This window comes from Rhagoletis zephyria, unplaced genomic scaffold, assembly GCF_001687245.7.
Source record: "Rhagoletis zephyria isolate East Lansing unplaced genomic scaffold, Rhagoletis_zephyria_1.1 Rzeph_scaffold_00234, whole genome shotgun sequence".
NCBI classification, from domain to species: Eukaryota; Metazoa; Arthropoda; class Insecta; order Diptera; family Tephritidae; genus Rhagoletis; species Rhagoletis zephyria.
In genome coordinates, this window is record NW_016157318.1 from 218,349 (window position 1) to 240,598 (window position 22,250).

At 34.9% G+C, this 22,250-nt stretch overlaps 1 protein-coding gene across 2 annotated transcripts in view; it reads left to right on the plus strand.

Moving 5' to 3' along the window:
• The window catches only part of amon (prohormone processing protease amontillado), a 240,163-nt gene that overhangs the window by 177,604 nt on the left and 40,309 nt on the right, over window positions 1-22,250 (plus strand). For both annotated transcript variants that reach the window (XM_017609546.1, XM_017609548.1), the window contains 2 exons: window positions 11,358-11,434; window positions 21,672-21,760. In XM_017609546.1, coding sequence (XP_017465035.1) covers window positions 11,358-11,434; window positions 21,672-21,760 — 166 coding nt within the window. The remainder of the gene's footprint in view (window positions 1-11,357; window positions 11,435-21,671; window positions 21,761-22,250) is intronic.

The following is a 22,250-nucleotide window of genomic DNA, read 5'->3' on the forward strand; positions in this document are numbered from 1 at the left end:
TTTGGTGCTTTTTTAAACAAAAAACTTGGCGATCAGGGCTGCCAACTTGGCTCAAACCGTGCCATTTTTGGCACTGTTTTACTAGAAATGACACTGAATTTTTCAATTTTGCACAAAGTGCCAAAATGGCACTTTTGAAAAAAAGCCAAATTTAAATACATTTTTGTGAAATCCTTTGCGCGTACTTCTTTTTCTCAACTAAAATTTTCTAATTTCTATAGTGTATACAACTGGTTTATCTTACTTTGACATTGGGCTTTTGTTTTAATTTGTCTAATTTTAATGCTAATGGGAAGAACTAAAGAGAATGACACCGTTTTTGGCACTTTTAATTTTCTATTTGGCACGTTTTAGCACTTTTTTTCACCGAGCGCTCTTTGCTGGGTTCGGACAACAAAAATGGAAGTAAATATCAAGTATTCGTAGTAGATGTGCATTTCTTATTTTTATAAAAAACAATTCATTTCTCCTCGTATCCTTGTACAAATAAGGAGCTAAAGCGGCCTTATAAGGATCGATATCTATAGACTGGAAAATCGACCAGCTGGTGGTTGAGATGTCATTTACACGGGCCGATTTTGGTTGAACGACAAAAATCTACTAGAAAACCGACCCTTAATCCAGTGAGCAATTATCATTAAAGTTAAAATGCCTTGGTTAAAATTAATAAAAAGTTATTTCATTCTTTCTTTACCGGGACAATTGTTACATCGGTGGGCAACGACGCAATTACAGAACTTTAGACAGAGCAATATTTTTCGATCGGGTTCAAATCGGGCGATTGTGAGGGCCTATTCACGAATTCAAGTGTATTTGCAAAGTTTCTGTAGCTGACCAATGTAACAATCGTGTCGATAAAAAGGTAAAATATAACTTTTAGTTTGCTATTAAACACCCCACCTCCTTTCTAATTGAAGAGGAAATTTGTTGATGCAACAAAACGGAGTAGATTTTCAGTTGAGCGAAGTAGAGGACTAGGTTTGAAATTTTTTCGACAAAACGGAACAAATGTACTCCTATCGGAGCGTAGTCCGAACGATGGCTTATTGTTTATATGTGTATTGTGTGTTTGGTACACAAAGTCAGTATTACCGCAGCCGTACTGCGATGAACATGATGTCGGTGGTGTATAAATAATTTTTTCGCAACTTTTCATACCCTTCCTCCCGTAAACTGTTTTTCCATTTCTCCTGCCCGCGCTCGCACTTTCACTACTCCGCGGGCAAAAAAGTTCCCATGTCTGGTTAAGACTAAGGCTCGGAACACTTTGACGACTGCAACTTCACGACGTAACGACAGCGACATCATTTTGTCGACAAATGTCGCCTTGAAGCCAGCTTCTTAAACATTTTGAAGACCTCAGCGACATAGCAAACAGCTGATTTTAAAGTTTGACATTTTGGTATATTTATTTCACAAATTGTGTATTTTTATTTAAGTAAATAAGAAAAACATGAACAATCAAGAATATGTGATTAATTTTGCGACAATTTAATTTTGCAGCACTACATCTACTCATTGTCGCCGGCAAAATTAGAAATAGATTTATTTTGGCGACGTCGACAATTGCAGTCCTGCAGCCAAGATGTCATGCTGTCGTCAAAATAATTGTGTCCGTAAGAACGTGTGTATTTAAAATTTGACAGAGGCTGCTTGTCGCTTGCTGTCGTCAAAGTGTTCCGAGCTTATGATATCATAGAGAGCCGACGATGAAAACAACAACAACGGCAGCATTTTGGTTCTTATACCACCAGCATTTTGATAATAGAAAAGGAATTCTGCAGCATCCGATGAATTACTAACAGCGTTGGCGTTCGCTAGGCTTACTGCGGTTTCTCTTCTTCTCTTAGAAAATTTAAGAACGGCCGTACTCTTATGTTCTCTTGCCAAAGCGATGGGTCGAAAAGTTTATCGTAATATTTGTTTGCTACACCAAGTTTGAACGATACTCTCTTCAGTCCTTCAATTTCGGCATCTTTCTTTACTAAGGCATAGCATCTCAGATCGCTCTTATCAATAGCAGCGTGATCATGTACATAGCTCATAATGTTTTGAGCGGTCACAGTGGTATTGAAATATGACAAATGTACCCACTTTAAATTGACAATTACATCCAATACGCGACTTTCATAGCGTCCAACAACAGTGTTATTCGCATTCCGTTTTGCTCTTCTATTCCTAGCGCCAACAGGTATGAAATTTAAAGGATGTAACTTCCTCTTATCCAGAAATGTTAATCCCGATATATAGGGGGCGTGGCATCTGACATATAGACTAAAATGTGAAAACCACTATATCTCTAAAACGAATTATGCTGGGGAACTGAAACTTAGCACAGATGCATAGATTGTAAATACCTTACTTACGGTGAAAAATGGTAGGTACTGGGAAAGTGGGCCTGGCACCTTCTATACAAACTGAAATTCTCTTATCGGTCATATTTGTAACAGCTTATGCTAACGTCCTGAAATTTGACACAGCAACATATGTTGCCAATACCGTACTTACGGCGAAGAGTGGTAGTTTTTGCAAAAGGGGGCATGGCACCACCCATACAAACTGAAATTTGACACAGCAACATATGTTGTCAATACCGTACTTACGGTGGAAGATGGCCGATTTTGGAAAAGGGGGCGTGGCACCACCCATACAAAGTGAAATTCTCATTTTCTCTGGAACCACTTATGCTAACGTCCTGAAATTTGATACAGCTATTTAATTATGATCAATAACGTACTTATGGCGAAAAGTGGTAGATAATGGGAAAGGAAGCGTGGCACCGCTCATACAAACTGAAATTCTCATCGCTTATATCTGGAACCGCTTATGCTAACATCCCGAAATTTGACACTGCAACATATGTTGTAAATACCGTACTTATGGCGAAGAGTGGTAGATTTTGGAAAAGGGGGCATGGCACCTCCCATACAAATGAAATTCTCATATCGGTTATCTCTGGAACCACTTAATATAAGGTAATGGAATTTTATACACCTACATTTATACACATATAGAATCAAAAGTTTTTAGAAGGATCAGTGTGTTTGTCTTCCGATAGGTGGCGCAGGAATTGACAGCTATCCTCAAAAATCATATTTATGATCAGATTTGTTTCAGTTTTAGAACACATATTAGTAACATAAAATTTGGTGTAACTTCGTAGCCCAGTCGCGTAATGAAAAAATATTGGCTTTTGGCCCAGTCTTGACAAAACCCGCGTGAAACCGCCGTTAAAGAAGAAAATATTATCTTTTGTTGTAAACGTTTAAGATAATTTCTCAACCGTTAACGATTCTAATGAAAAAGGGAAAGAGTTTATGTAGATGTGGGCAATTTAGTTTTTAACCCCCAAGAGGCTCTCAGTCAAATATAATCGAAAAACTTATTTACAGTCTGAATTTGTATATGTTTGACATATAAGTCAGTGATGAACATCTCATCTATACATACAAATACATATGCATATTTTTTATAAATGAAAATCGAGGTTCCTTTTTCAAAAGCTACTGAAGATATTCGGAGGAGACTTGGTACGATTACCATTAATCAATCCGGTTTTAACGTTCATAATTTGATTTTAGGTTTTTCGGTAAATTCGCTATAAATTATTCTGGTGGACTTAAAAATAGTAATTCGCATAAAAGAGTTAGCATTGGTGACAGGTAAAATTCAAAAGTGTATGAAAAAATATGTCGAATTTCGACAACTGGGCGATACTAGTTATTATAATTATAAAAGGTTATGACTATGCATAATGCTTTGGCACTTAAATTTGAGATTTTCCAAAGTGTGGAGTTAATCGATTTGGCAAATGGGGCATTCATATACATATGCACATATGCATGTATGTAGATAAGAGCTAGTTTTTGTATTTGTCGCGTTACAAATCATGCTAGTCACGCGCCTTAAACGACATCTGTATGATTATCGTGGCATAGAATTTAGTCACTTTCACTTACTCATTTTACATTTGTCCTTTTAGCCTTTAGCATTCTTCAGCCATTAAAATTCTTCGGTATTGACAGTAAAATCAGACAAAATGTGCAACACTTTCTGAGCGACAGAGGCCATCATATTTGGCGTGCGTGTCGTGTAAGCTACTCTGGTTGGTTCGTATTTATTTTCCATAAGTACTTACTTGCTGTCAACTATTTTGGAAGAATTTATCTTGTAGCATCTGCGAAAGCAATTGGGAATGCAGGTATATTTGCATGTAAGTATAATAGCCTGGGTTGCAATAAAAGGTTTGTACATACGCTTACTTATCGGGGATTTTGACGTCATAAAAACATTTCGAACGAGCCACACCGACAACAACGAGCCATTTGTATGCTAAAATATCTATTCCCTATTCACATTTTCGAGACTGTAGATGAGTCCGCCGAAAAATCGCATTTCTTTTAGTTTCTAGATGTTAAGCAATCTATGTATGAGTTTTTAATGAAATATTTTTAAATAAAGGGGTTTAAAAAGCTTTCTTTTGACAATTTTTAGTAAGTTTATATTCATACGCTTATAAAAAACTTTTTTTTGAACCTTTATTATAAGTTTACACTTTTACGCTTATAAAAAGCTTTCTTTTGAACATTTATTACAAGTTTATATTTCTACGCTTATAACCAATGTTCCTTTTCGATTATATTACGCCTACTTTCAAGCGTTTTATAAACAAAAAAGCTTAATGTTTATGATCGAAAACTTAAAAAAAAAACTTTCTTTAAGGCGCTGGCCCAATGCAAGCTTGCTTTGCTTGCTTAGCTTTGAAAACTGTCAAAAGTTATTTGGTATATACTAAAACGTATGAAGGGTGGCCAAATGGCAGCTTTGCTTCACTTGCTTTAAGCGCCTCAAAGTTTCAAATAGGCAAATGTTTTATTTGAAAGCGTTTCGTAGGCTTTTGACAAAAAGACATGTTCCCGTTCTAAATCAATTCAAACAAACTGCTGCAGACTTTTATGTATAAAAATTGTCTTACGTAATTTAAAATATATATGTATAATATTAGTAATTCAAAGTTTAATAAAAAGTAATCTATGTTTCCATATTTATATTTAACATGCTGGCTTAAAGTGAAAAGTTGCTAAGGCCAATTTTACAAATTTTACAGGAACTTTGAATACAAATTTTGCGTGTTTAAAGCAAAGCAAAACTCCATACAAATCAGAAGGATTCGATTTCTGTTAAAAAATTTCATCTTTTGGATTTATAAAATTTATCTTTCATTGAATATAAACGAGAAAAAATAAAACAAGCACCTTAGTCCTTAATTTATCTTACTTTCTATGTCAAAATTTGAGGCTTCATAAAAAGTAGACTTATCAACTTTTCACACAAAGCTAGCGATATTTATGATGTCAAGCTACTGATAAGTCGTCTCTTGAAAAATCGATTTTTTTTTAGTTTTTTGTTTCTAATAACTGTACATATAGTTCTATATGTATGTATAATTATTATCATTCCTTTGAAATGCAAAAATTAATTCACATTCATTTAAAAATAAATCTGAAAAGATTGTTTTGTATTTCTTTTTTTTTAATTTTCTGGAATTTGATGGCAAAATTATTCTTAGTGTAAGGAAACAGACCTTCACTTTTTAACTACACAGCTGGTTGTTTTGACAGCGTTCCAAGCCGACATTTGGCCAAACCAGTTTTTGAAGTAAATTAAAGCAAATTAAAGTAAGCAAGGCGTGCAAAGCAAGCCTGCATTGGGCCAGCGCCTTTAAGTTTATTTTGCTTGTTGGGTATGTAAATAAATACATAAATGTAAGCAATTGTGTGTAATGAATTTCTGCCCACATGCTAAGGCGAAGATTTTGGCATACATACAAATTTGTTTAGCCTTAAAGCCACTGCACTTTTGCTAAGAACTATCTTGGGTCAATTGGTGTGGCAAAAAATGAGCCTAGCGCATATAGGCACTTGGGGAAAATCCGCTGCCTTAACACCACAAACCTCGATCAATTTTTGCGTACATACGGTAATGGCGAGAACTTAAAGAACTTGATACTGCTTTGCTTGCAGAGAAAAACGGTATTTGCGTAGCCTCTAAAGCAGCATCATCATCATTTTCCTTCTACATATAAATTTTTAAGTTCTTCCCACATTTGAATAAATAAATTTTCAAATCAGGAATTGTTTATTTTGAATTTATTCGACATTTGAATTATTTCGAGTAAACTAAAAATGCTAGCAAACGTAAAAAAAGACCCAATGGCGGACGAATTGAGCGAGCGGTTTTACCTTTAAAAATTTTTATCACGGAATTAGGTTATTTATTTTTAACATTTTTTATTACTTTTGAAAGTTGAGCGCAGTTCGATTTTTTCCGAATTTCGAACATAGCCCAACCATTCGATTATTCGATTCGAAATTTGGTGGTGCAAATTCGATTTAATTCGAATTTTTTCAAATTTTCCATTTTTTTTTCTTTTATTTCAACTTCTTAGTCGAGTTCGGAGATGTTTGTATTAAATATTTAACACCAAGTCATAAAATCTGTATCGTTCGTTCAATTTAAAAAAAATGAGGTGTCAAATTCAAATAATCGCTTCCGCAGATGTTTACATTAAATATTTAACACCAAGTCATAAAATCTGTATCGTTCGTTCGATTTTCAAAAAGGAGGTAGGTGTCAAATGAAAGGGCTTGCCCTGTACATGTGTAATATGGTTCTAGTTGTGTGCCATATGTATGTAAGAAAATCAAAATCAAATTATTTAATAAGTTTAATAAATTACCCCAATATGGGTATCAATCGAAATGGTTTTGAATAAACCTTATTTTTTAATTATATTTAGGAGGGGTGCCACCTGTTTGAAAAGTCGAATATAGTTAAAAAATGTTGTGCTTAAAATACTAAGCAACAATTAAAATATTTTTGAGGTGCTTGAAGAGAGTGGCCACCTGTCTAAAAAGTTAAACTCAAATTACACTATGGGACAGCAGAAACCGGACCGAACTTTGTTAACATTCTCTGAAAGTATACCCATCCAGTAATAAAACACTCGGTGGATTTGCAAAAGTTAGCTCGTAGTTTTATTTCATGGCCTACTAAAGTTTTCATGTCTCGGCCTAAGTAGTTTTAAAAAAGTCGAAAAAATAGTTAAAACAAATGTCTCAGCGAAATCAAAGTTTAATACATACATAGAAGATAATTTAGGTAGGCCTTCTTAAGTGAAGCCATTCTAAGAGGCCTACCCAAGAAGGGCTGAAAAAAGTGCTTCCTTGCATGCTTTCTAGAAGGGCTTATCCATTTACAATTTACGCGAATGCATTCATTTATATTATTTACCATTACAAATAAATTTCAATAAACATTTTAAGTTGCAATGACATATTTGATATAAATCTTAAGCAAATCCTTCAAAGATATATGATTTTTATAAATTATAGAGGCAACTTTAAAAGAACTCCTCCAAAAGGCCTTCTGAAGTACGTCCAGAGCCGAGTTATTCCAATTTCCGTAAATGCCTGTGAGTGCCTGCTTTGGTTTCACCATCTACTATCTATATATTAATACGCTAACGAAATCACATACAAATCTTTTCCTCCCTACTGCTCCTATGTTTCTCAACCAATTTTAATAATTCTTCTTTTGTTCGAAAGGTATTATTTTCCGGTAGGTGCCTGATTTGGTTGCACCATCTATGAATTTTTAAATTATTTAACAGAATGTATATTACCCCACCAAACAATAGACGATTAACAGGTGCTGATGGACCTAAATCACTTCCCAGGCAAAATGAAAAAGTGTGTGAAAAAAATGAAGTGGTCGAATTTCGACAACGCGGCGATACTAGTTATTATTAAAAGGCTTATTTTGACCCTTACTTCANTGGTTGCACCATCTATGAATTTTTAAATTATTTAACAGAATGTATATTACCCCACCAAACAATAGACGATTAACAGGTGCTGATGGACCTAAATCACTTCCCAGGCAAAATGAAAAAGTGTGTGAAAAAAATGAAGTGGTCGAATTTCGACAACGCGGCGATACTAGTTATTATTAAAAGGCTTATTTTGACCCTTACTTCAAGAGGATTGATATATTCTAGAAAATTATTCTCCTGGAAATTTTACTAAGGGTCTTCTCAGGTGAAAGCTTCATGCCACCAACGTAAAAGCCTCTACACATTCTCGGTTCTCAGACTTAAATTTAGGAGTACCATTCATGATGCAATGATCGGATCTAAACCAAATTACGGAACGACCCTGAGGTACTATCTTTCCGATAAAAAAAAAAAAGAATTATTGAAATCGGTTCACGTGGTTCAAAGTTATGCGGGAGCATACATAAAAAAAGAAAAAAATTTCCCGACGAATTGATAACCTCCCGCTTTTTTTTGAAGTCGGTTAAAAATGTTTAAGTTCTTCGTTAATTTTATATAAAGTGCAATTAATGAAACTTTAAAAAGTTCAGGTTCAGTTCATGGGTACTTACATACAACGTGCATAAATGTATTTTAAAGATATCTGAAGCGAATTTCGAGTATTTTTTGGTGATAGGCATATCTTTAGAAGTATAAAGATATAAATTGTTTTGTAGTTCATTTGTACGTACATATGTATGTGTGTGTGTATGTAGGGATTAAACGATACCAAGGAAGTATCGATACCTGTACTTGGAAGTAGCATCGAAAGAAAGTATCGATACCTACTTAATCGATATTTGTATATATAAGAATTGTTTATAAAAAAACGCTATCACATATCTATGAATTTTTGTCAAAATAACTTATGTGACGATCATTTTTGATTTAAGAAGAATGGTACTTAATCTTTTTAAGAAAAGCTTTAAATTTAAAAACATGTTTTACTAGGATGGCCTCCCAAAAAACAAGAAAAGGGTGCAAAGTCTGATAAGTTGTTTTGTAAAAACCCCACAGAATTTTGTTAACAGATTTTTTTTCTACGCATTTTATTTGTTATACATAATTATTTATTTTGTACAAAGAGAAAGCGATTGAGTTATGTTATAATTTATTTCATCCAAATTAACTAATTAATGAAAGTTATCTCTATTATAACACTGGTCAACAGCATTTTTGCTGAGTAAACATGGCCTATTTCTGAAAGAAGTAGTAAATAATCTTGATAATTTTTGGAGGACAAAGTTATAGTGTAGTTCAGGCCATGATAAATACAAACAAGTAATTTTTAGCAAAAAAAAAAAACCGACTTAAAAAAAATATATATATGTCTATATATTTCATGATCCGATGATCGGATCTAAACCAAATTAGTATGGGACCACCTCTGAGACACTACCTTTCGGTTGCAAAAAGAATTATTCAAATCGGTTGACGTGGTGCAAAGTTATCCGGTAACATACATAAAAAAAAAAAAAAAATATTCCGACGAACTGATAACCTCCTCCTTTTTTGGAAGTCGGTTAAAAAGAAGGTAGTTTCATTACTACCATTTTTTGATTATAATGCAGATTTTTGACATTTCTCCAGATGTAAACATTAAGAATAGCTTTGCCACATTGAACTTTTTTGAGAGGGGAGATTTTCTTTTAAATATTTGGGATTTAATAAAAGAGTAAAATTTGCATAAAAAAATTGCAAGTTGATGTGTTCGATAATCGAATTTGAACGCTTTTCTCAAGCGTTTAAAAGATCCTTTGAATAATATCGATGTGCAGAGATGAAGAAATAAAATAAAATCCAGTTTTGAAACATTTATTTATTAAAACACTTTTTTCATTTTATTCTAAACAAAATAAAATTATTTACATAAAAAAACTCTTTTTTTTAATAGTCCGAAAAAGACGCATTGTTAGCTATTTCGTCATTAAAGCATAGTCCGAAACTAGGCTTCGGAGAAGGTTGAATGGTCTCATTTCCCTCACAATTAAAGAGCAAAATTCAGAATTCTCCCGAAGTGAAGTATCTAGAAGTAATTCTGTATACAAAACTATTGTGGAAATCTAACGTGGAACACAAAAACTCTAAAGAATTGGCAGCATTTTGGCAATATAAACAGGTATGGTAGAGCAGATTCTGAATCAAAAGCGTGGGAAGTCTGCTTGCAAAACTTCAAAGAACTACTGCCGTGTGCTGTACGGAAGCTTTCTCTACAACACGTGGCGCTGCTCTGGATGCACTGCTGCACTTACCGTCACTTTGTTTCTTCATACGTAGGGAAGCCTTAAAGGCCACCTGCAGACTAGAAAGAAACGGATGCCGGTATAACACCGAGTGGGGCGAGGTGGAGGGGAATGAGTTTACATGTCTGCGGTGACAGACAAGGTGCACTTAGGGCATTGGGCTGCCCTCTAACTACTTATGTACCTCCTATTGTCCATAACCATATTATCTTTCATATCATGAAGCACCGAAATTAAAGCCTTACTAAGGCTAACGATTGCAAAGCACATCAAAATCCTTTTCGGTGATTGGCTTTAGAATAAACGAATTTAATAATAACTAATTTTTGCGGTGGACAACATATTTAGCGGTCTTTTGTTTCAAAGAAAAAGTTGGTTGGTTGTTTTTCAAATATGGCGATGTATGAATTTCCATTTTCTTTATTTTTCAGATCGAATACAAATTTCCTTTTAATTTTGTAATGACTAGGTATGGCAGCACGAAATGTCACAATCTGCTTAATTGTCAGGTAGTTAATATGGCGTTCGAAAAGTGACAATGAAGCTACCTTCTTTTTTGTATCATGGTTCAGGCATTCATATGCCCCTTGCTTAGAGTGAAAAGTTGCTAAGTTCATTTGTAGAAATTTTACAGTAGAGAAAAACAACCTTTCAAAACATTTCCTTCAAGAATTTTGCAAAAGGTTCCGTTGCAAATTAAAACATTTAGGATTTTTTGTGAGCTTATCGAATTTTCTGTGCCTCTTTTGGACTTAGTAAATTTGCCTTAAATTCAATATAAACGGGAAGAAATAAAACAAGCACGTTCGTTAATACTTTTGGAGACGTTGCGTTTTTAATTTACCTTGCTTCCTATAGCTGATTATGAGTTTTCATAAAAAGTGGACTTATTTAGGTTAGATGATAATGGGTTTTCCTTTGTAGGACTTACTTTTCGTTGGCAACTAAACCGCCAAAAATTTTTAACAATTCACAATTGGATTTTAAAATAAAAGTCCGGGAATAAAATTGTCACTGCATCGGGTTTCGATACAAGTACTTTCTTCCAATACCTACTCAGTACTCGGTTCAAAAGTATCGATACCAAAATTGCTTGGTAAAAGTATCGAGTATGTACTAGTATTTACTAGTATCGTTTTGTCCCTATGTGTATGTAGTTAATTATAAATTTGACCTTAACGTTAATATAGCCTTCTTCATTTGTATGGCAGTATATTCACAACATTGTTCTTCTATTACAGAATGCCGAGGCTAGTTATGACTTCAGCAGCAATGATCCATTTCCCTACCCGCGTTACACAGACGATTGGTTCAATAGGTGAGTTAATCTCTTCTTAAGCACAAATAAACACAACGGCAGTATTGTGCACGCGCGCAGTTACATACAAATGTGCACAGCCAATAACACTAAAGGCTGGTTTTCACTATGTCAAATTCAGTGGCATTTGCTATCAAATAACTGAAAACACATTGTGGTTGTTCACGCTTGCCTAAAAGGATCAGCCCAGCGCCTTCGTCTTGACCTGCAGGCTGTGTCAGAATCACAGCCGCTAAACTTAAACGTAGAATACGTAATATTATTAAGATCTCTTTTAAGGTAAAAACGGTACATGATATATTCGTTTTGATTGAATTTAATAAATCAGTATGAATTGCAAAATATTAATACTAAGCAATAAAGAAGCAGATCCACATGAACTTCAATCATATTTACCATCAGCTTATTAATAGATATATGCCAGGACGTGTATCATTATTTCGATTCATTTTTGAATCGACAACTGAGTTAGGGCTTTTTTGAACTGAATTCTGAGATAGGGCGTTCTTGAAAAGTTTTCTGAAATAAGGCCTTTTCGAACTGACTGCCGAGATAGCTCGATCTTCCGCTCAGGTATCGATTTCCTGTTAATATTCCTTTATGTATTTGCATGAAAACAGGTTAAAAAAAATGTAAGTTTTGTACTCCACTCTACTTACTAAACTAAATTTATATTTGGCTATTAGTTAAGATTGTCTTTTCAAATGGAACCATTTAGTTTACACATTAATAAGGATTAATCAATCAACTACATTAAAATTTTGATATACAATTTTCTAGGAATTTTTTATGTGTAGCGAGTAACGTTAACGGCATCTCTCCTGCTCGTTTGGATTCTGCTGTGACAATCGCTACAGCTGTCAATACACTTGTAACTAACGATAGCACATACACCTCTGTTACTGCGCCTACATCGCTGCCACCTGTTGCTCTTCAATCTACACCTGCTGTCTCTCTTAGCACTGCGTCTACTAGGCCATCTTGCTCGTCGTTCGCTAATGCTGTTTTGTTGTCTAATACTAATACTAATATTAATACTAATACTAGTTCGGATGGTTCTAATACTGTGCGTCAAGTTGGTGGCCTAATGTAGAGATGCACAGCAGAGGTTCACGCAGTCGACGAGCGTGCTAGGCCAGGAGAAGTGAGCTGTACGGAGATGGCATCGTATACATATTAACATAGTTGCCAACTAAGTCTTTAAGCACTAGATTTAGTGCTTTTTGAAAATTAAAACGCCAAAAATAATGGTTTAGTGCCTAGTGCCCTTTTTAGTGCTTTTTTCTGAACTAAAATTTCTGAATTTACAAGAATCTACAAATTTAAATGCACTAAAATGTAAACCATGATTGATAAAAAGATGAAGTTGCAAACCCACGTTCTTGCGTTTTTGTTAAATTGTATTCGCGTTGAAAATGCTAGCACGCAGATAAGTTAAGTATTAATTTTTTTATTTTCTTGATTATTGATTGATTACACAGTTCGAAAAATTTAAAATTTGTTTGCCACCTGAGTGGAACCGTTTTGTGTAGATTTTTCGGTGCTAAATCCAAATCTAGCTGCAGTTTCGCAAGCATGAATGTGTATTTATTTATACATGTAAATATTGTTTATTTTTTTACTTTTGTTTACCACAAACTGTTATGAAAAAGAGTATCCTTTGATAAAAAAAAAATTTAGTGCTTTTAGTGCGGTAAAACGCTCTTTTTCCAAGGTTTGGTGCTTTTTGAAACTGAAAAGTTGGCAACACTGCATATTAACCACTCCACAGTTATTTTCAAGTAAAAATGCGTGTATGTATGTGTACTTTTGCGGCAACTGAGCCAGTGTGGCATCAGGCCACCAGAAAAAGCCAATTTTTCCAAAACAAAAGCGCCAAATTTTTATTATCATCTTTAATAATTTTTTTGATTCAGTAAAAAGTGTATATACATATCCATTTCCTCACGTTTTTATTAATAACATATTTAATTTACCTATTCCTCACAATCGTGGTTCATGGGCGTAATAATAATACAGATCTCGAGGTGGTCATTAAGAAGAAATGGTTGCACATTTCCTCCTTTAAACCGTCTGTATCTGAGGAAAACCTTATTGCGTATGTATCTAAACATGCAAAGATCGATAGTACACACCTTACGTACTACAAATTAGTAAAAAAAGGAACTCCACTTGAGAGTCTTCGGAGCGTGAACTTTAAGATTGGTGTGATATCTTCCCTCTACAACAACATCTTAAATCCAAATGTGTGGCCGTCTAATATCATTGTGCGACCCTTTCGATTTTTTCAACCAGAAGCTGACCAAGGAAGNGTCTAATGCCGAATATACATGCAAAAATCTGAATATATACTTCCAGAATATGGGTGGAATGCGCACAAAAGCTAAAGAAGTCTTTCTTTGTTCTTCACGTATGGATTATGACATATATATCTTTGTGGAAACTTGGCTTAATAGTAATTTCTTCAGTGAAGAATACTTTGATCCCAACATTTTCCAGACTTATAGGAAAGACCGTGATGCTGAGAAAACTGGCCACTTCAAAGGGGGTGGTGTACTAATTGCTTTAAGGCGTTGTTTAAGGTCGTCATTTTTTGAATTGCTCAACCACGATACTTTAATTGACCAATTATGTGTGCGCGTTGTTGGCTCGTTCGGCTCTTTGTTTATCTGTGTATCATATGTCCCACCTAACAGTTCAGATGAGTTATATAACTATCACATAGGGAATATCCNCGCCAAATTTTTATTATCATCTTTAATAATTTTTTTGATTCAGTAAAAAGTGTATATACATATCCATTTCCTCACGTTTTTATTAATAACATATTTAATTTACCTATTCCTCACAATCGTGGTTCATGGGCGTAATAATAATACAGATCTCGAGGTGGTCATTAAGAAGAAATGGTTGCACATTTCCTCCTTTAAACCGTCTGTATCTGAGGAAAACCTTATTGCGTATGTATCTAAACATGCAAAGATCGATAGTACACACCTTACGTACTACAAATTAGTAAAAAAAGGAACTCCACTTGAGAGTCTTCGGAGCGTGAACTTTAAGATTGGTGTGATATCTTCCCTCTACAACAACATCTTAAATCCAAATGTGTGGCCGTCTAATATCATTGTGCGACCCTTTCGATTTTTTCAACCAGAAGCTGACCAAGGAAGTTCCAAATAGTGTTATACAGTCTAATGCCGAATATACATGCCAAAATCTGAATATATACTTCCAGAATATGGGTGGAATGCGCACAAAAGCTAAAGAAGTTGTTTCTTCACGTATGGATTATGACATATATATCTTTGTGGAAACTTGGCTTAATAGTAATTTCTTCAGTCAAGAATACTTTGATCCCAAAATTTTCCAGACTTATAGGAAAGACCGTGATGCTGAGAAAACTGGCCACTTCAAAGGGGGTGGTGTACTAATTGCTTTAAGGCGTAGCTTAAAGTCGCCATTTTTTGAAATGCTCAACCACCATACTTTAATTGACCAATTATGTGTGCGCGTTGTTGGCTCGTTCGGCTCTTTATTTATCTGTGTATCATATGTCCCACCTAACAGTTCAGATGAGTTATATAACTATCACATAGGGAATATCCCACACATCTATGAAAGTAATGGAAATTGTAATCTTTGCATTCTTGGCGACTTCAATCTCCCTGGCATTAACTGGGCATGCTTTCAAAACTCTGGGCGCCTTACCCCAACCAACGTTACTCGTTCGCATGAAATAAACTTTATTGATAGTCTTTTTATACGCGAGCGCACTTCTGCACAAGGGTATATTAATTTTGTTCACTTAATGGTTGTTTGTAGCAGCCAAAACGAATCGAGATAGATATAGACAAATGTATACATAAATGCTTAGAATGAATAGAGAAGTCGATTAAGCCATGTCTGTCTGTCCGTCTGTCCGCCCGTCCGTGTACACGATAACTCGAGCAAAAATTGAGAACGAAACGAAATTTGGTATGTAGGTTTCCAATAATCCAAGGTAGGTTGGTATTGAAAATGGGCGAAATCGGACAATAACCAAGCCCACTTCCCATATAACGGTAATTTCCAGAAATACGAAAACTGCGATATTTTAATAAGTACTGAAGATAATTCACTCAAAATTGATATCTACAATAATTTTCGNATGGGTGGAATGCGCACAAAAGCTAAAGAAGTTGTTTCTTCACGTATGGATTATGACATATATATCTTTGTGGAAACTTGGCTTAATAGTAATTTCTTCAGTCAAGAATACTTTGATCCCAAAATTTTCCAGACTTATAGGAAAGACCGTGATGCTGAGAAAACTGGCCACTTCAAAGGGGGTGGTGTACTAATTGCTTTAAGGCGTAGCTTAAAGTCGCCATTTTTTGAAATGCTCAACCACCATACTTTAATTGACCAATTATGTGTGCGCGTTGTTGGCTCGTTCGGCTCTTTATTTATCTGTGTATCATATGTCCCACCTAACAGTTCAGATGAGTTATATAACTATCACATAGGGAATATCCCACACATCTATGAAAGTAATGGAAATTGTAATCTTTGCATTCTTGGCGACTTCAATCTCCCTGGCATTAACTGGGCATGCTTTCAAAACTCTGGGCGCCTTACCCCAACCAACGTTACTCGTTCGCATGAAATAAACTTTATTGATAGTCTTTTTATACGCGAGCGCACTTCTGCACAAGGGTATATTAATTTTGTTCACTTAATGGTTGTTTGTAGCAGCCAAAACGAATCGAGATAGATATAGACAAATGTATACATAAATGCTTAGAATGAATAGAGAAGTCGATTAAGCCATGTCTGTCTGTCCGTCTGTCCGCCCGTCCGTGTACACGATAACTCGAGCAAAAATTGAGAACGAAACGAAATTTGGTATGTAGGTTTCCAATAATCCAAGGTAGGTTGGTATTGAAAATGGGCGAAATCGGACATTAACCACGCCCACTTCCCATATAACGGTAATTTCCAGAAATACGAAAACTGCGATATTTTAATAAGTACTGAAGATAATTCACTCAAAATTGATATCTACAATAATTTTCGGACGAAAAATAAGATTATAAATTTTTGGAAAATGGGCGTAGCCACGCCCACTTATGACATGTGTATATCTTGGTAACCGCTGCACCAATTTCTTCCAAATTTAGCACAGTTGTTGGTTGGCCTTGGTACAGCATACCAAATGGCCGAAAATTTTTAAAATCGGACAATAACCACACCCACATCCCATATATATATATTTAGGGAAATACAAAATCTTCGATAAATCAGTAAATACTATAGCTAATTTATTCAAAATTGATGCTTGCAAAAATTCTTTACCAAGAAATACGCTTATGGTAAAATTTTTTAAAATGGGCGTGGCACCGCCCACTTGTATCACATACATGTATATCGGTAACCGTTCTACCGATTTGTATCAAACTCGGTATTTTTATTGTGCTTGCCACATAAAAGCAAAAAGTGNTATTCAAAATTGATGCTTGCAAAAATTCTTTACCAAGAAATACGCTTATGGTAAAATTTTTTAAAATGGGCGTGGCACCGCCCACTTGTATCACATACATGTATATCGGTAACCGTTCTACCGATTTGTATCAAACTCGGTATTTTTATTGTGCTTGCCACATAAAAGCAAAAAGTGGAAAATTATTGAAATCGGACTAAAATTACGGCCGCTTTTCTTATAACGGTAAATTTCAGAAATGCTTGAAACTTCAATATTTCGAAATTTAAGGACGCTAATTTACTCAAAATTGATACACCCCGGCTCACCATATAGCGGTAGCTTTCGGAAAGGTGAAAACCCATATAATTAATACTTGCGCCGGGTATTTAATGTTCGGCTCCGCCCGAACTTAGACTTTCTTACTGGTTAGCCTTAATCTTACGCCAATTAATTGCATATTCAATAAGTTATCTAAATTATTAGATCTAGTGTTTGTAGACGAAAATTTGATATCTAATCTCTCTGAATGTAAGACTCCGATCTGTTATTCTGATATGCATCGTAATCCCCTTATGGTTTCAAATAATAGGATTTCCTACAATTTTCATGATGCAAATTACGACGTCATAAGCCTGGCTATAAATAACGTAAATTGGTGTGATATCTTCAATTCAAAAGATGCTAACGCCTCTTATGAAATCTTTCTTTGCATTATGTCTGAAGTCTTCTCTGAGCAACTGGCTGCTTTACCCTCCAAGCCTCATAAATTACCCTGGTACTCTGTCACTCTAAAAAATCTGAAAAATAAGAGAAATAAATGCTACAAGCGCCATATGGCAAATATTCACAATACTCACCTTAAAGAGCAATACCTTAACTATGCGAAACAGTTTAATGTTCTTCATAAATTTCTTTATAACCAGTACATTAGGAGACTTGAATCTGAACTTAAAGACAACCCTCAAGCTTTTGGAATTTCGTACGCTTTAAGCGGGGCAGTTCTAATATTCCGACTTGCATGTACTTTAACGGTCAATCTTCGAAATCTCTACCAGATACTGTGGAACTTTTTTTTCAGCTCGAATTTCGCCTGTGAGAGTGATTCTATAAATCTACCACGAAATTACTGGCCGACCCAACGCCTAGATCTTGGCTCGTTGATTGTCTCGACATCTGACATTACTTACGCCATGTCTACCCTAACTCCGACATTGAAATGTGATTCTGATGGTTTTTGTGCCCCTTCGTTAAACGATGAAGTCTGTCATTATGTATTCATTTATGTCATATATTCAACCTTTCACTCCTTCACCTTTCACCTCACTTTCGACTGGATTATTTATTAACAGATGGAAAGTTGCCTCTATAACCAAGAGTCTTTAAATCTGGAAATAGAAATTATATCACAAATTAAAGGCCTATTTCGAAACTGTCTGTCTGCTCAAAGCTATTCGAAAAAGTGATACATTTTAAACTCTCTTTTCTTGCCAAAAGAATTATTGAGCCCCACCAACATGGTTTAGTAGCTTGTCGTTCAACGGTCACTAATTCAGCTTCTTTTTCAGAATTTTGTGTTTCTTCCTTCAAAGAGGGCTCGCAGGTACACACCATTTATACGGACTTTTCTAAAGCCTTCGATAAGGTACCACACCTATTATTGCTACATAAGTTGGAGTGCATTGGTGCTCCCTCTAATTTCCTAGCTTGGTTAAAGTCTTACCTTGCAAATAGGTCTCTGTCTGTATATATCGATGATTGTAAATCTAATCCCTTTGTTGTAACATCAGGTGTACCCCAGGGTAGCATTCTTGGCCCCATATTGTTTGTCCTCTTTATAAACGAAATTAGCTTCTGTTTCAAACACGCCAGTTTTTTGTATGCCGATGATTTAAAACTCTTTCGTAGAATAACCTCCTCATCTGATGTTCTCTTTCTTCAGGAAGATTTAGATCGTATTTTAAATTTGTGTGAATATAATAAACTGTCTTTGAATGTAAAAAAGTGATCTAAGATGACCTTACCTAAATCTCAAAATACGCTTACTTCAAATTACTACCCCGTAAACCATCAGGTTACTTCTTTTGGTAAATTTGTTTATCTTGGTGTTGTGTTTGACTCGAATTTTTCATTTATAAATCATGTTTGCCATTTACTCCCAAAAGTTTATAGTAATTTAGCATTTATTCGTAGATATGCCAAGGATTTTAGAGACCCTTACACTCGGAAAGCATTATTTAATTCCTTAGTGCGATCTAAACTTGAGTATGCCTCTATTATTAGGGGCCCTATTTATAGTTGTCACGCCTCTAGGATTGAGCGAGTTCAAAAGGTGTTTATTCGCTTTGCCCTCGCTTCTCTTAACTTCTCGGATCCGATTCCCTCATATTACTCCCGGTGTAAACTAATAAATTTGCTATCATTGAAAAATATAAGGCGTACCCAATTACTCTTATTCGTCTTCGAACTTATCTCGGGCTTCATTGACTGCCCATCTCTTCTTGAGCAAGTTACCTTTAATGTACCTCTCAGAACTCTTCGCTCTCACATCCCCTTTTACGTTCCTGCCGTTAAGACTAACTACCCATCTTTTGCGCCTATTTTTCGAGGCCTTGTGGAATTTAACAATATCTCAAAGAGCTTAGATATCGACTTTTCGTTTCCAAGAAGTCTTTTTAAATCATCTCTTGAAACCTATTTTGCTAATTGTACAGGTACTAGTCACCGTTAATACTTTTTAGCCTACTTCTAGTCTGTAAGATTGTAAATCATACACTGAATAAAGATGAATATGAATACGAATATAATTAACCGGAGCGCTTTCGACAGAAGCAGTATTTTGATACGAAACAAAATGGTTTTGAAAGCTAAAGTAAATCCCTTTCAATTGTGGCCATTGAGCCACAATTACCCCCTGACCTTAAAAAAATTGGTCAAAAGTAGTGTTCTTCGAAAAGAAACATGCAAAATACATGGGATTTATTCCAAAACAAAAAATTAATGTATTTTTTATTACACTAGTATTATAGATTTTGAGACGAGCAACACGATTCCACTGTTCAAAATTCGAACAAAAATTTGAACACCTTAATTTAAAAAATTCATTATTTATTGCATTTTTTTTTCTTTTTGCATGCAGCTGTTCATCCTTCACTCAATTTTATATCCCTCGAACAATAAGTGCAATTCAAGGCCTTTAATTTGAGCCAAGGTTGAAGCGTCTAGGCCCTCTGTGAGCCAAGTTATAACAATTTTAAACCAAACTTCGAAACGCTTTACTCCGAAAATGTCGAATGAAACTTCGAAGTTTAACTTTAGAATCGTAATAATTTAGCTCTCAAAGGGCCTATAGACTTCTACCTTGGCTAAAATTAAAGGTCTTGAATAGCACTAAAACTGACTTGTTGTTCGAGGGATAAAAATTGTGTGAAGTATGCACAGCTGTATGCAAATAAAAAAATGCAATATATAATGGATTTTTCAAATTGAGGAGTTGAAAGTTGGAAAGTGGAATCGTGTTTCTCGTCTCAAAATCTATAATATTAGTATAGTTTTTTTTTCAAAGAACACTATTTTTGATCAAGATCTTAAGACCAAGGAGTGATTGTGGCTCAATGGCAATATTTTTCCTTGAAAGGCGATTAAATTAGCTTTCAAAGCCATTTTGCTTCATATGAAAATATTGCTTCTTGCTTATTTTCCATTTTTATATGCATTTGTAAGTTATTGGAATAGTTTTTCTGTGTTGGCAACAACCTATCTGCAGTAAAAAAACATATAATTTGTGTTTCGAAAGTATGTGAAAATCAATCAATCAACTAACATGATCTTACATAAATAATCAACAATTGTTTATACTAGCATATTGGCACTGATTTGAATGTGCCATCTAATAAATATTGTCGTTCTCCTTAGCTGCTTTTAAATGATGTCACAAATTGTTGGCGGCGACAAGAATATAGTGTAAGAAAATTCCTTTTCTTTAACTGTTTCCTTATACAAAAGCTTTCTTTTCCACCTAAGACATTCCGAATTCGTTCAAAATATGCTATTTAAAAGCAATTCTTTCAGGGCTCCTCCGGGGTTTTGGACATTGCGGCGATCCACAGTTTCTTCAATTTAATAGTGTACGTTTTATTTTTGGAACGAAACATGTTTGGGAAGTTCTTGATCATTTCTACGTTCTTTCTTCAAATATTTCTCGTATTCCAGTTTGGTTTTTCGCATCCTGTGTTTATTATATTCGTAATTTTAAATTTTTTAATAAAATCAATGTTGATTACTATGTAGCACTGATGATTTGGCAATAACCTCTTTCATCTATGGAAACAACACTCACGGGGCAATGTTTATTGTAACAACATTCATATCTCACGTACGATGCAACACGTACGTGAACAACATTTTTTCATTGAATCGACATACTTTAAGTATTGTTGACGCTATTTCCATTTGAAAGAGGAAATGGCATCATTTACTTTATTTCCAAATTTTTGTTGACTTTATTTTGCTTTTGAAAAGGTGTCAATTATGTCAATTCACTTTATTTCGCACCAGTATGGGATTAATAAGGTATGTCAATTGACCTTATTTCCGTTGATCTTGTTACCTGTCACCGGTGTTGCATTTCACTGATACGCGGTTTTGTACTTTAAACGACGATATGTATGTATGTATTTATATCCTTAACCAAATACCATAATATGCCTCCATCATGAAGGTTACTTCGTCCTGGGTATTAATCTTTACTTTTGGTATTTCTTCCTTTCATTGCAGTCATGGAACTCGATGTGCCGGCGAAGTGGCTGCCGCCAGAGATAATGGAATATGCGGCGTTGGCGTAGCTTATGACAGTAAAATTGCAGGTGAGTCTACTCTCTTTGGCTTACTAATACACTATATTACGCAAAAGCATACATACTATGTATATACATATGTTTGTATGTATTTATATGTGAACATTTTTATCAATTTAAACGCCACCGCACTTGAAAGAAACGAATGTGGAATCGAAATAATTTTGTAAGCGGTTCCCCTTTCGCTTACCAGCTTTTCTTTGGATTCTAAATTAATTTCTAACTGTCTTTCGTTTCCTTAACACCTTACAGGAAACCCAAATTCGTCTGCAAGCCATTACTGCCAATGATATGCCCATGTTAAAGTAATGTCTTCTAATGCTATTGTGGCAAGGAAAAATATTTGCCTTTTGAAAAACGAATTAGAAGAAATACCATATCGCACACCTTTATCAAAAGAGGCACGACTCAAGATTTGGCATTTTTGAAGTTATGCGCTAAAACTGTACAGCGAGCTTTTATTTACCTTTCAGCAAAAGCTGGAGCAAATTTTTGTTAT